At 40.3% G+C, this 15,168-nt stretch overlaps 1 protein-coding gene across 4 annotated transcripts in view; it reads right to left on the minus strand.

The window, feature by feature from the left end:
* The window catches only part of RAF1 (Raf-1 proto-oncogene, serine/threonine kinase), a 75,137-nt gene that overhangs the window by 7,290 nt on the left and 52,679 nt on the right, over positions 1-15,168 (minus strand). For 2 of the 4 annotated variants that reach the window (XM_032411959.1, XM_032411961.1), the window contains 8 exons: positions 13,704-13,806; positions 13,236-13,393; positions 11,853-11,951; positions 9,908-10,061; positions 9,022-9,081; positions 6,373-6,400; positions 6,137-6,264; positions 5,657-5,774 (listed from right to left, as the gene is read on the minus strand). In XM_032411959.1, coding sequence (XP_032267850.1) covers positions 5,657-5,774; positions 6,137-6,264; positions 6,373-6,400; positions 9,022-9,081; positions 9,908-10,061; positions 11,853-11,951; positions 13,236-13,393; positions 13,704-13,806 — 848 coding nt within the window. The remainder of the gene's footprint in view (positions 1-5,656; positions 5,775-6,136; positions 6,265-6,372; positions 6,401-9,021; positions 9,082-9,907; positions 10,062-11,852; positions 11,952-13,235; positions 13,394-13,703; positions 13,807-15,168) is intronic. The other 2 variants (XM_032411960.1, XM_032411962.1) reach the window with 1 other exon arrangement.

Raw genomic sequence — 15,168 nt, forward strand, 5'->3', positions numbered from 1 at the left:
AGCTCTCCCAGGGGCGCACTCCAGTTGTCACCAAACTCACCTTCTGTGTCACCCATTTTGGACCTGATCAAAATGTAACCTCAGAGCTCAGAAGACTCACCAGCAGCCAAAGCCCGCTTATAGTGACTCTCTGACCTTGCAGTCAGACGAACATCTCCACCTCCGGCCTCTACTTCTTGGCAGAGTGAGCAGGACTTACTATCCCTGCTCAGAGTTCATAATCTCTTTGTTCCATCACCAGAGCCAGTTCAAATTCTCTCATCTTTCTAAACTCTATTACCCAAATCTGCACTATGGCTCCGTGTAAGTCATCTGCTGTCTCTACCTGTGACTTCACACAAGTCACTGGTGGGAAGAGTGAACAGGGTCAAACCAAAGACAGAGCCCCTATGGCGCCTACAAGGACCCATCCTGCCTGCCAGCTCACGGTTTGTAGTTAACAGATTATATGTAATTTTTTACTGAAACCCAGAGACTGTATACTATAGCATTCCTTCACTTTCATGCAAATACTCCAAGCATTGCCGTAACAGGAATTCAAACTGCTAGGAGCAATGGGCAAACTTTATAGGAAAATGGATTTCAACTCCTATAAAGAACGAACGGTTTTGTACGGGTAGGACTGCCCCGAACTAGAATGAGTTCTCTGGTAATAAGCTCCCCAGTATTCTGAATTTCAGGCCAAGGCTCACCCAAGCCTCCTGAAGGTCTTGCATAATCTGAGACCCACTGACTTCCAACATCTTTTCAAACAGTCAGGCGAGTGGACCACTTCAAACCCCCTGTTGCTGCTTCCTCAGGTATCTGCCCGCCCCCCGGAGCATCATGCAAGTGCTGCTTCCTCAGCAGAGTCCTTCCCTATTAACCCACCAAAACTGCACGGGGCCTGACATTCCATACCAGCTTTCCTCCATTTTCTTCTCTTTAGCACTTATTACACACTTTCTACTTTACTTCGCTTAGTTATTGTCCCCACCAGAACAGAAACCCCATAAGAGAAAGAATTTTTATCTGTTTTGTTCGCTGCTTCACTCGTAGCCCCTAGAAGAATGCTTGATCCTAGAAGAATGTTCAGGGAACAGCAGATAAAGAAATGAATGAATTCTAAGGTGCAACTGCCCGCAAGGACTGTTATGAATGGACGAGCTGTCTGAAGTTCTGGCGTGGTCTGTGCGGACAGCCGCTGACACAGAATACTAGGGACCCAGCCGCTCACAGCACAGGTCAGGAGTCCGTTTCTGGCGGGGAAGCTGAGACTCGGTGCCCAGCTAGAGGCCCCCAGGTGCGCACAATCAGGTCTGGACCTCCAACAAAGGCTGTTCTCCAACCTGCCCTGGAAGTCCTCAGGGCCAAGCACACCACCCAAGTCCACCTCTCCAGCATTCCATGCAACAGACATTTAGTAATACTGCTTATTGCTAATCTCTTCTTTTGAACATGTTTCTAAGATGACTAGAAAATTGTATAGTATTAACATTTCTTTTCCTTCTGGAATTATCCACACACCCTTATAGTTGGCAATCTTACAACATCTAAAGGATGGTACTTCCTTCCTTTAGCAAGTAATATAAATGACCAAGGTAAATGACCAGGGAACATGTTATGGAGGGTAGCTCAAAACAACTGCGGGAAGTAGTTACTTTTCCTGACACCAGGGCTCCTTACTTTCCCTTAACAGTGAAGTCAGAGGCAAATGTACTACAAACGAGTTAGGACACATTCCTATTGATCTTATCATGTTTTTGGTAAGACACTGGTACCTCACTCAGCTACCACTGAAGAAGGAAGAGCTATTATCAGTTGGTAACTATGCTATGTTTTACCTTTTTTAAACACCCATTTCCTGTTTTTAACATTTAGGGTTACCTAACACCTATTAGGTACACCCCTGCTTTCTAGAACAGAATAGAATGAACACCACTCTGGCTCTTCTTACTGATTCAAAAGTTATAAAGCTCAGCGCTAGGCTGGGATGGGGACCCGGACATGGGCTCCACCAGGCTGGTGGCCTCAACACTAACGCAGCCCAAGACTGAGGGCTTTGCTGTCTTCTCCTCACGCCATGTGACAGCCCTGGCTACCATCAGTACTGCTGTCTGCATCCCTTTGACTGTATTGTTGATCATTTGCAGAGGCTGGCAAATCAGATCCCAAACTTATGCTCTGTGTGTGAGCCCAAGGACACGAAATAAGTGAGCTTTAGTTCATGGATCTGAGGCCTCCATCTTGGCTGCTCTGAGACTCTGTCTACTTTCACAGCTCCTAGGTAGAATCAAAAATTTTTAAAATCACCACAACAACTGTAATTTTTAAGAAAGTGAATAAACATTTTATTACATACAGGAACCAGAAAAACAGCAACAACAACAAAACACACAAAGAAGGAAGTATAGGACAAACAATCCAGAAATTATGGTTTCCCTGGCCCTCTTGTTTTATTTCATTCACAGACCACGGCTTGCTTTCTGAGGGGCTGACATAAAAGTCCATTGCTCCTTGTTCCTCTGACTTTTGAAACTTAAAAAAAAAACTAGAATCTTAAAAGTATTAGACATGTTGGGGCGCCTGGGTGGGTCAGTCGTTAAGCGTCTGCCTGCGGCTCAGGTCATGATCCCAGGGTCCTGGGATCGAGCCCCGCGTCAGGCTCCCTGCTCAGTGGGGAGCCTGCTTCTCCCTCTCCCTCTGCCTGCCGCTCCCCCTGCTTGTGCTCTATCTCTCTGTCAAATAAATAAATAAAATCTTAAAAAAAAAAAAAAAGTATTAGACATGTTATCTACATTCTAACAGAAGTCTTTCTGGAAGTAACACTGTAACAAATACATCCCCTTTCCATAGTCCAAAAGCTTACAGAATTAAGAGAAAACACAAGCTCACAGGCAGTACTGTGGCAAATGTAACTAATGCTTTGAAAAATTATGAATCCCCCCAAATAAAAATGCTCAAGAAGAGGAAACTTAAATTTGAGCACCACTTAACTACACATCTACTGGCTTTCAGCTGATGCTTTAAAAATGTGGTATAAAAATTATTAAGTACAGGGGCGCGTGGGTGGCTCAGTTGGTTAAGCATCTAACTCAGGTCATGATCTCAGGGTCCTGGGATTGAGCCCCACGTCAGGCTCCATGCTGAGCACGGAGTCTGTTGGGGATTCTCTCTCCCCCTCTGCCCCTCCCCCTGCTCTCTCTCTAAAATAAATAAATAAATCTTTTATAAAAATGATTAAGTGCTCCTAATGGAAGCATTAAAAGCAATATGTACTGCTCTACCTCCTATAATTACTAACAGCCTTGTCTCAGATACAAGCACTTCATCCCACAAGATTACATTCTTCTTCCATGGGACTATACCAAAATAAAAGCTTTTGCACAGCCAAGTAAACTATCAACAAAAACAAAAAGAAAACCTACTGAATGGGAGAAGGTATTTGCAAATAATTTATATAAGGGATTAATGTCCAAAATATATGAAGAACTCACACAACACCAAAGACAATCTGATTTAAAAATGGACAAAGGTTCTAAAGAGACATTTCTCCAAAGAAGATATACAAAAGGCTAACAGGTACATGAAAAGGTGATCAATATCACTAATTATCAGGGAAATGTAGACAAAAACTCAAAACTACAATGGGATATCACCTCACACCTGTCAGAATGGCTAGTATCAAAAAGACAAGAAATAACAAGATCTGGAGAGGATGTGGAATAAAAGGAAACCCTGTGCACTGTTTATAGGAATGTAAATTGGTGCAGACACTGTGGAAAACAGTACAGAAGTTCCTCAATAGATTAAAAATAGAACCATCATAAGATCCAGTAACTATATTGCTAGGTGTTTACCCAAAGAAAACGAAAACGCTAACTTGAAAAGATATCTGCGCCCCCACATTCACGGCAGCATTATTTACAATAACCAAGATATGGAAGCAACTTAAGTGTCCATCCATAAATGAATAAAGATGTGATATATATACACAATGGAATATTACTCAGTCATAAAAAAAAAAAGAGATCTTGCCATTTGCAACAACATGGATGGACTTAGAGGGTATTATGCTAAGTGAAATAAATCCGTGAAAGAAAAATATCATATGATTTCACTTACATGTGGAATCTAAAAAATAAAACAAGAGAACAATCAACAAAAAAGGCAGAAACAGACTCACGAATACAGAGAACTGGTGGTGCCGGAGAGGAGAGGAGTGGGGGGGATGGGCCAAACAGGTGATGGGGATTAAGAGGTACAAACCTCCAGTTATAAAAGAAATAAGTCACAGGGATTAAAGGTACAGCACTGGGAATACAGTCAATAATATCCTAATACCGTATGGTGACCGAGATGGCAGCTATACTCAGTGTGGTGAGCATGACGTACCGGACTGTCAAATCACTATGTTGTACACTTGAAACTAAATGAACACCGTATGTCAACTATACTTCAATAGTAAAAAAAAAAAAAAAAAAAAAAAAAAAAATTTAATTGTTTTCCTTTCTAAGGGAATCGCCAAGACATTTATGACGTCTATTTGGGAAATACCCTGCAAGAGCATAAACTCTCTGTGACCCGGGGAGGGAGGCCGGTAGTATACTAGATACAATTGTCAAAGGAAAAGGAATCACATATTCAGTCCTGTGCCAGTTTCCTTAAAGAACAAGACATTTATCAGACGATGAGCTAGCTACAAAGGGCAAACCCATATATTTATTAACATAAGGCACTCAGAAGACTGGAGATGTTTCTCAGTTTTCAACATCTTGATTTTAATGCTCTGTTCATTTGATGTTCTTAACTTCTCTCAATCTCTGCCCCTGTATGTATAAAGATAAACATGAAACCATCCAAACTAGAAATATAGCTAGGCACTTTAGGGGGTTTTTTGCTTCATTAAAAATGTGAATTCAGAAGGACACCTTTTGGGGAACATGGAGCATTTTCAAACAAATGTTCCCTATATTTGCTAACATCCTAAAGCCAGAGGCATTAAAAATCTGAGGGAAAAATGTTAAGTATGTTGCCAAAATACATAAGCTGTGTCCACAGATTTTAAAATTGTACTTTTCTTCCAAGTGACAAAGTGTTTCCATTACAATAAGAACACTAACACTCCACATAGATTCAAGAATGAAATCTGTGCGTTCCCTGCTTGATGGGGGTTCCCCACAACCGAGCCAGGGCAGCGCAAGAGAACCTGCTTCATGAGGCTCCAGGCTTTCCTAAGCCCAGCTGTTTGACCATGGGCATGTTAGTTGCCCTCTTGGGACCTCAGTTTTCTACATGCCAATCTCTAAGGTTTTTTCCAGCTTTCTGTTTTAGAATCCATGCCCCCCTCATAGCAGTGGACTCTTACTCATCTAAGGAACTTGAAAGCACATCCCCCGTGCAGCCTGTATTTAATCAGTTCCTGACACTTGACTAGAGGGCTCAACTCTTGTTCACCAATTTCTAGGTTCACCTGGAAACCATACCATACCAATTACAGCATCACTGAATCTAAGAACAATGCTGTGAAATGTCACTGAGATATGAAGTTCAAGCTTCAGATGTAATCAGTTGTCCCTGGAGAGCATGACCGCGAGTGGCACAACACAGTGAATCAATAGGACCCCCTCCTTGGCCCTCTCTGGGCCTTGCGGTAGAAGGCGTGCCCCAAACATACCGTGCCACTTGCCCTTATACACCGTGCCAAAGGAGCCTGACCCAATCCGAGTGGACAGCATCACTTCGCTGGCTTCTATTTCCCAGTAATAGCTTGAATCTCTCTGTCCACGAGGCCTCTGAAACCAGCAGAGATCATTAACACACTCCATGCAATGGTAAAGCTCTGTTTAATGAGGGTGTCAGAGAAAAGAGCAACCCAAATCCACCCATTCTCCTATCTTTTAAAGGTGGACACTACCTGTACTTCCAATTTTGATATTTTGAAAAAAATAGCATTTTAGTTGTGCCCTGCCTTACAACAAGCCACCAAATTCTTCAACACGAGCATGCCAAAAATGGCACTGATGTTTATGATACCCTTCATTAAGTGTTTTTTTATTAGAGCCCCCACCCTACCCCAATTAAAAGTATTCTCAATCCTGACTAGGTTTTTCTTAGTAAATCCTCACACGCAGGAGGTACTGTAAGCCATACTCACAATTTTGTTTTTCTCCTGGGTCCCAGATCCTGGTGCCCGCTCTCTCTGTGCTGGCACAGGGGTTTTGGGCTGTGACCAGCCCGTTGGGCTCAGATTGTTAGGGCTGCTGGACAAGGCTGAAGGTGAGGCTTAATAGACAAGACAAACAGAATCCACACATGGATAAGCCAACAGAAGATACATAGCATAAAGAGAAAAAGCCCATTATTATTTGCTAAGTAACTTTGGAGAAGTACCTGATTCACTGTGGCTTCGAATTGCATCCTGAAATAGAAAAGGAAAGCTGGTCAATTTCTGCACCAGAAAAGATGTTCTCTGGGGGAAGGAAAGGGGAGGAGGAGAATTTACAGAAACAAAGTAGATTATAAAACCTCTAAAATACAAAAGGTCTAATTATATATTCTAACATTCCTTTGATTAAATTTACCAAATGTCAGTAGCCAATTATCTCTAAGATTATCACCAATTATTTGGAGAATTGATGTTAGCTTTTTCATTTACCACATTCATTTGGAATGGAAACTACATTCCTTTTCTCAGGAGAAAGCAATGCATATAGCAAAGTGACACTCCTGCAGGAACACTAGCAAAGTTACTATCAGCTGAGATCCTTCCAATGATTGAGGATCTTACTCCACTGAGGCTCAAACAAAACGAAACAAAAACAGAACTTGGGGATTAGGTGGGAAGCTCACTCTTACTCTTCTAGGAATTCAGGGCACATTGACCAGAAGTTGGATTGGATAAGGGTAAAACACTAATTACAGCCTAAAATCATGAAACGCTGGAAGGACCATAAATCCCCCAGTCCAAAACCTACATTTTACATATAAGAAAACACATATAAACAGATAAAGAGACTTGACCAGGATCACACAGCCAGTAGGTGGCAGAAATAGAACCCAAAACCATCACGCATGGATCTCAGCCCTGAGCTCATTCACCACAAAATGCTCCTGGAGACCTTATGGGTAAGCTCTGAAATTAGTTACATTCTACTTAGGTGAAAAGTCAAAGACTACCTTTAGAACTTATTAGAAACTGTTTGGGTAGAACAGTTTCAATCACAAGGCCTTCCATAAGACCTAAATTCCCATTTATAAATCCTCACTTGGAATATAGAAATAATTATTATATAAAACCATTTGGCCTCCATATCCTCAAAAAGGTATTTTTCTAGAAACCCCAACTCTGTTTTCTTTGTGTAACCACAATAAAGATACTTTTTTCACAGAACTATTAATGGAATGTTTCCACTCCATAACATTTTTACAAGATAAAAGGAATCATAAACCAAGCTGCCCCTGGCAGCCCCACCCAAGCAATAAAGCCTGGACCTGGGGTTCCCAAACCTGGCCAGTCTTTAGAATCACCTGGAGAGGTGTTTAAGAATACCGATTCCTCCTCTCCTCAACTAGGACTGATTAAGCATTTCTGGGAGGGAAGGTGGGAAGCCCAGGAATCTCTGTTTTTAAGTAGACAGGATGACTGCCAGGTAGACAAAACACTGGCCAAAAATAACCTGAATTTCAACAGAATATTCAGCAGCTATAGCTTTATTATCCAACTAATCCACTCTGTTTTTAGTCAAAGCATGGCACAATGTATTTTTACCGACCAGAATTATATTACTATGCACTAGGATTTTTTCTTAATGTCACAGTAATTTTCTGCCCTGTATCCATTATATACCTCGTATTTTATTCTGAGCTAATTTCTACAGTTGGATTTATCCTAGAAAGAATTTTTTTTAAGATTTTATTTATTTATTTATTTGACAAAGAGATAGAGAGCACAAGTAGGCAGAGAGGCAGGCAGAGGGAGAGGGAGAAGCAGGCTCCCCACCAAGCAGGGAGCCTGATGCAGGACTCGATCCCAGGACCCTGGGATCATGACCTGAGCCAAAGGCAGCCCCTTAACCGACTGAGCCATCCAGGCGCCCTAGAAAGAACTTTTCAATCATCTTGTAATCTAAATATTAAAGAGAACAACAAATGGTTTAAACAAAGAATGTATACTTTAAAAAGCTGAATCATGTGATTAAAAAAAAAAAATCAAAATTTGCTCTGCCTCTAAAGCTTAGAATTAATACAATAGTGCTAGTTACTTTTTAATAAAAATTCAAGAATTTTCACTTTTAATGGCCCCTCTCAGTATTAGGGTGTTTACACAGAAACAAATCATGTAACAGAAATCACTAGTATATCATTTTATTATCAGGGCTAATCATGATAGAAGTAACAAAATTCATAACTTGCATACACATGACCTCCTCACAATAATCTTGTGCTATTCAAAGTGCCCCCTCAAATGGCCAGTTCAGGCCCACATGCAGAAGCCAACATTTTTGTTGAGTCCCTGCCACCTCTGACTGGTAGGACAGGCATTTGGAAAGTGATTTGAGGTCTGAGGTACAGTTGTACCTGAAGTGGCAGGTGTCCCTCAGATTTTTCAAGGAACAATTCATGATGCAGGGAGAACATAGCTGTCACTGATAAGCTTTTAGCAAAAGATTTTCAGGGCATATCAAGCAAATAGACATGTCCCGTTTCTAAAAGAGGTATAAATACAACAGTGATGCTCTGAGCACCAACTAAATAAATCTAGCATTAGTCTTTGGTTGGAATTAATTTTTTTAAAAACATTTTAATGTCCTTGGCTCAAAATCTCACTTGAGAATTTATTTCACCTGTCAGCAATCCCACATTTTTTTTTTTTAAAACTCCTATACACTCTATTGTCAAAAAAGAAAACAGGAAAACAAGTCTGGCAAGAAATATAAAATTTAACTTAGTGACTGTTTCATTTTTGATAGGCTACTGTCCGACAGTCTTAGCAATCCTGTTAATTTACAAGAAAGCAAAGGCATGAAGAAGAATACCTACTCTTCCCCTCAAACAAAATCGTCTGGACCACGCCCTGGGAGAAGCATTCAGGCTGTTATTCTAGTCCAAAGCAATGAGAAATAAAGAAGAATAAAGAACAAAGGAAGTATTTAAGTGTATTCAGTTGTTATTAAAGATGAATTAGAAAGCAAACCAAATAGAACACACCAAAAAGCCAAGAAAAGAAAAAGCAGTTTGAAAACGCTAGCTTTGGGTACTTTTACATCTCCCTAAATAACCTGCTTAGTAATCCAATGACTCCACCCTTTTATTTCTAAATAAAATCACTTAAGAGTCTCTCAAGAGGGCTTGTAGTTCTCCATCACTATTATTTTCTTTCCCACACCAAACTACTCTTTATATAGCTCATTCACTAGTTCACTCAAGTCCTATTCAAAACTAAAATGGAAAGAACGAGTTCAAATGTTAATAACATTTCTTCAGGAAATTTCAGTTCTCCACTTGAATGATATTCCAGTTGGATTATCGAGCCAGTGTACAGATATAATGGTTAAAAAATAAATTCACAAAGTCCAGGGTCCTGAGAAAATGCAGCAACATTCTTTATCAGGTTTGAAACCCAAAACTCGGGGCGCCTGGGTGGCGTTAAGCATCTGCCTTCGGCTCAGGTCATGATCCCAGGGTTCTGGGATCGAGCCCCACATCAGGCTCCCTGCTCGGAAGGAAGCCTGCTTCTCCCTCTCCCACTGCCCCTGCTTGTGTTCCCTCTCTCACTGTCTTTGCCTGTCAAATAAATAAAATCTTTAGAAAAATAAAATAAAATAAAAAATAAAAAAAAAAGAAACCCAAAACTCTCTGACACAACAGTCAACCCCACCCCAATAACAAACTGATACTCCTCACCACCCACAAGGGGCCCTATTACCTCAATCATTCTGCTGTCCACAGGCAGGGTGGTGCTGACCATGTGGACATTAGGTGTGGACGTCGACCTCTGCCTCTGGGAGAGGGAACCTTCAGAGGAAGGGCTGGAGGAGTTGAATGTGAAGGCGTGGGGTGTGGAGTATCTGTGCTGGGAACTAGACGAGGGGAAAAAGAAAACTCCATGAATGACACTCAGCCCTCCCCACTAGTGAAGTCTTTCAACTATTTACTTCATTAAGATACTCAGGGACAAATCCTACTTGTACTAAAACCTTGGACAAAATGTTCCCTTCTTTCAACAGACACCACTTAAAAAATTTCTTCTGTCTAGGTGCTTTTGCATGCCAATTTTTGAAAAGGAAAGAATACATGTGCTTGGAATTCACATGAAAACAACAATACATTTTAAGTTGTCTTCTATTTAATAAATCACCTTGACAGAATATACAAAATTTTCAGACCATCTCTAGGAGACAATAGATTAGCATTTGCCAACCATGCCACCACCAACCAAGCGAGTTGGCACTTGCCCAGACTGATTTAGAGAGCTTGAAGGAAGAGTCTTAGATTTAAGACAGACTATTGAGCATCTCTGCAAAAAAGCCAGCATTTTAGCCACTATGCACCCTCTCCCCACTTAACCAGCTTTCAAAGTCAGTTAACGTGAATTCAGTTTTCAAGATGCCAATGCGCAACTGTGAAATAATCACTGGCCTCTTCCAGCCAACCCCACCCCCCCATCAACCATAGTGGGAACATGCAGTAAGTATAACATTTTCATTATTTGCTCTACAGATTATTTTGAGTTTTGTTCAGATTCAAGTAACACTATGCATGAATTCAAGGAAAAATAGGCTAGTTTTTCTAAGAAAAATTGTTCTACTGCCCTGAAAAATTGCCTTCTCAGGTAAGTGCATGTTTAGGCCCTCAGAAGCTTGTCTTCTAGTATGAAATTTTCAGAAGCATGTAAAATTTTGGTCAGACTTGCTTTTCAAATTATCAAGAAAAATAAAAGTCATACACAAATGTATATCCAGATATCATTTCAATACAAATTCCTTGTTCTGAGATATGCTGCCTTTAAAAATTTCCATGGTAGTTTTTAAAAGGTCATTAAATGTTATTCAATTATATATACATTAAAGTCAGATATTTTGACGAAGATGCAGATTTTATTTTAGGTTCCAAATTCACATGTAACACTGAACAAGACAATGAACTCAACAAAGCTCTGACTTTAAAGGTGGAGATCAGAATAAAAACAAGTTATGTCCAAACTCACAGGCGCATCAGAAAGGATATTCATATTAAAAATCTAATTCGAGGGCGCCTGGGTGACTCAGTCCTTAAGTGTCTGCCTTCGACTCAGGTCAGGATCCTGGAGTCCCGGCATCCAGTCCCACATCGGGGGCTCCCTGCTCAGCGGGGAGTCTGCTTCTCCTTCTGACTCTCATCCCACTTGTGCTCTCTCTCTCTCAAATAAATAAATAAAATCTTTATAAAAATTAAAAAAAGCTAATTCGACTTTTTAAAGATCGCAGTCTATTAAATACCATGATTTTAGCAATGCAAGGCCATAATTAGCATTCCAAAGTTAGGAGTTTTATTTTTATTGGATCATTGTATATAGTTTTGGGACCCTTCCCTTGAGGTACAACTTGCTACCATACGGAGGGAGGCAAAATCTGAAGCTCTTTAAAATGTGATGAGCTATAAAGGGACATGCTATGATAATAGAAGAAAACTGCAGTCACAGTCACTTTCCAAAATGTAAAAGCTACAGGACCACATTTTGCTTTAACACCAATATTAAGTCCCGCGGTAGTAAAGGGTTTACACAGGGAGAGAAGGGAATGCAAAGGAACTCCAGTCTTTTGTATTCAGGCTTTTAATCCCACCCACCCCAACAGAATTTTCCAAAGAAAAGCTGTAAGTAAAAAAATTACCTAACAGGCATCCGGGAAACAGACTCTCGCATCCGACGCATTGTCAAAGAAGGCAGTGCTGGGACCCCACTATCACCAATAGTAGAATTTGGAAACAATCTACATGAAATCAGAGGAAGAATTGCAGTAATTTTACAGAGTCAGACTGCCTTGCCTTGCTACTCTTGCTAACAGCTACTCAAACTAAACATCTTCTAGTCACATTTTGCTCGACCATTTTAGGCTACCCAGAGCAAAAGGGACCACCAACCCAAATGACTGGGTTTGAATGAGTACAGAATGTGAACAATACTGACCTGCCAATGAACATACAGGCTCTAGTGTGCATTTCTAAAAAAAGAATACTGGTCCAGTATCCAGTTTTAACACTATCGTAGGGTACATGATAAGCTAAATCACATAGAACTTTTCTGGAAATATTCTGTCTTGGAAACACACTTATAAAAAGACCGAATATGAAAAATGTCATTCAGCACCAAAAATCATAAATAAAAGTGATTAGCATTAACTGGCATCTTCTTTCAATGAGATGAACACTTGTGCCCAGCAATTTCACAGGTGCTACCTCAGTAAATCCTCACGGGAACCCTGCAAGGAGTGTACTACCCTTTTTCTTCAGATGAGTGCACTTGAGGCTCAGCGGTGATTAGTTAATGGTAACGCCAAGATTCTCACCCATGTCTGCTGAACTCCAAGCCTGTGCCACTCAGGCTACACAAGCAAAAGCAATGTGACTACCGCAAAAGCAAAAAAGGCATTCCCATCATGGTTTAATGACAACACTCCCTTTGTTTTTCTAGGACTCTCAAAAAGGGATAAAATTTTGACTTTTCATACCCCCATTAACAGTTCTTAAAAGGCAATTTGGAACATGTAGTTTCAACTTAAACCTCACTAAACACAAGTATCTTTTGAAGTTTTACATCACTTTAAAACTAATGTTTTCTCCAGTTAGAGGTGAAGAAAATAACACCAACCATGCTTTCTGCCCCTTCTCAATAACAAAGGTCTGTTTAGCATATTTAACAAAATAAAGAGTAGTGTCTACTAGCAACCGAATAGATGATACTGCTGAGAGAGGATAGCCGAAAGTCTTTTTGGTTTTCACATCCTTTTGTTCTTTGCTTTACTGAATCACAGCACATCAATCTCTATTTGACAGATAACAGTCCTATAACCTGCTTGTTTTAGAGAGCTGTGCCACACTAAAACTCGCTGGCTTCAGAACTGTCATATTTCTAAAGTAGATGGTTTCCAGATCATGCTAATTCATTCAATAAGTCTAAAACCCAGACTTGTCAGTCAAATATACAATAAGCACCTTCAAAAGAGTTTATACCTTCCCACCCACTTATATTCTTTGAAATAAGAACAATGCCTTACAAGAGCTGTCTGATATTACTCCAGTCCACACACATAGTAGGTACTTTGGTGCTACAGTGCTCGTGAAATTTGTAGCCACAAGTCTGACAACGAAATCCATTTAGCAGGAACTTCTGACAGATGTCACAGAAGGCAAGCTTCAAGAAGGTCTTCCGTGCCTAGAACAAGAACACAGGTGTAAATTATGTTGAATAAATGAAAGACAACAAAAGACAAAGTAATTTCCGTCTTGGTCTCCAAGAGGTCTTAAAACAGAATGAAGAATCGTACTTCCAACATTTGTAAAATTCATGCCCAGAAATTAAAGTATTATCTGTGGCTAATTAAACCTAAACTGCCTTACTGTAAACAATGGCATAATGGCAGTTTTGAACAATCCAACTATATGCCTCGTACCTCTGAGAAAGTCCTATTATGCCAGTCAAAGCACCCAACATGCCACAAAAAGAGAAGAACTCTGTAACTTACAAAGTTGTGTGTTGTAAGGGGAACGTGATCCAGGAAATCTACTTGAAGTTCTTCTCCAATCAACGAGGCGGCATCAGTATTCCAATCTAAACGTGCTTTTTTACTGAAGGGGATTTTTAAAAACATAATATAAAAGGGAAATGTTTAAACAAGGTAAGAGTTCAAGGCCAATAAACAACAATGGCTACCATTTATCTCTTACTATATAAACATAAAACTTAATCCCATATAACACTAGCTTATTTAATTCACACAACAAACCTACCAACTACGCATTATTATCCCCATCTTAAAAATGAGAGAATGGGGGCCCTAACAAGGCCACACAGTGGGTGTAAAGGCCTATGTTGGAATCCAGCTCAGCTGGACTCTAAAGCTTGTGCTCTTAGAATAAAGGTTATTTTAAAATAACGAACTACACAACGGGGCTCCTGGATGGCTCAGCCGGTTACGCGTCTGGACTCTTGATTTCAGCTCAGGTCATGATCTCGGGATTGTGGGATCCAGCCAAGTCAGTCTCTGTGCTCAGCAGGGAGTCTGCTTGGGATTCTCTCCTTTCGCTCTCCCTCTGCCCCACCCCTCCCTTTCTCTTAAAAAAAAAAGTATTAAAAGAATGAACTATAATGATCTCATGATAAAGTAAATACGTAATACATTGGACTTTGTGATATTAAAATCCTATAAAAATTCTAAAATCCTAAAATTGGGTATAAATATTGCTGTAAAAGCAAAATTTAATCTTCTGTAGCCTACTTCAGTCAGGCAGATACATAAATACAAAAGAATTGCAAATGAAATGCACTTTTCTATTAATAATAGGCTCACATATGTAGAGTTGTTTGCAGGGTCTATAAATATAAGTTGATAGTGGACTTAACTGTCTTAACATTTACTCTGCCACCATTCTTTCTATGCCTAGACAACACAGAAAAACAGATACAACAAAGTAAAAAGCTTCAAAAAAAAATGAAACTCCTTTCTCATGTCTTGTGTAGTTAGTTCATCAGGCCCACTTCCTGAAGGAAGAACATTCTAAAGTAGGGAGAAAACAACACATATATAGCACAATTCAAACTTCTCCCTTTGCTTACCAGAAGCCTATTCCAGCCATTTTTCTGGTTATCCAATAGCATATAATCCATTCCTTAATATAATTCCCTATACAAGGACTCCAAAGTCCTATTTCACCCTAAAGAAGGGGGGGGGGCAACCCTGTGTTCTCATCAGTCTTCAGGTGCTATCTGTCCAAGAGAAAAGCGACGGTAGCTCTAAACCAATGTGGCCTTGGATGAGAGTGGACAAGCCCCTCACTGTCCCAGAATCCCTCTAGTCCTTAAGGAGCACTACAGATTAGCTTGAGACCAACCTGGGGCCTACATTCAGATAAAGCTGACATCTGCTTCAAAGATCTGCACTTCAAAAAACTGCCTCCTAAGCTGAGAGGAACAGCATAGTGGAATTTAAG

The sequence above is a fragment of the Phoca vitulina genome, unplaced genomic scaffold (assembly GCF_004348235.1).
Source record: "Phoca vitulina isolate PV1807 unplaced genomic scaffold, GSC_HSeal_1.0 scaffold13, whole genome shotgun sequence".
In the NCBI taxonomy this organism is placed as follows: domain Eukaryota; kingdom Metazoa; phylum Chordata; class Mammalia; order Carnivora; family Phocidae; genus Phoca; species Phoca vitulina.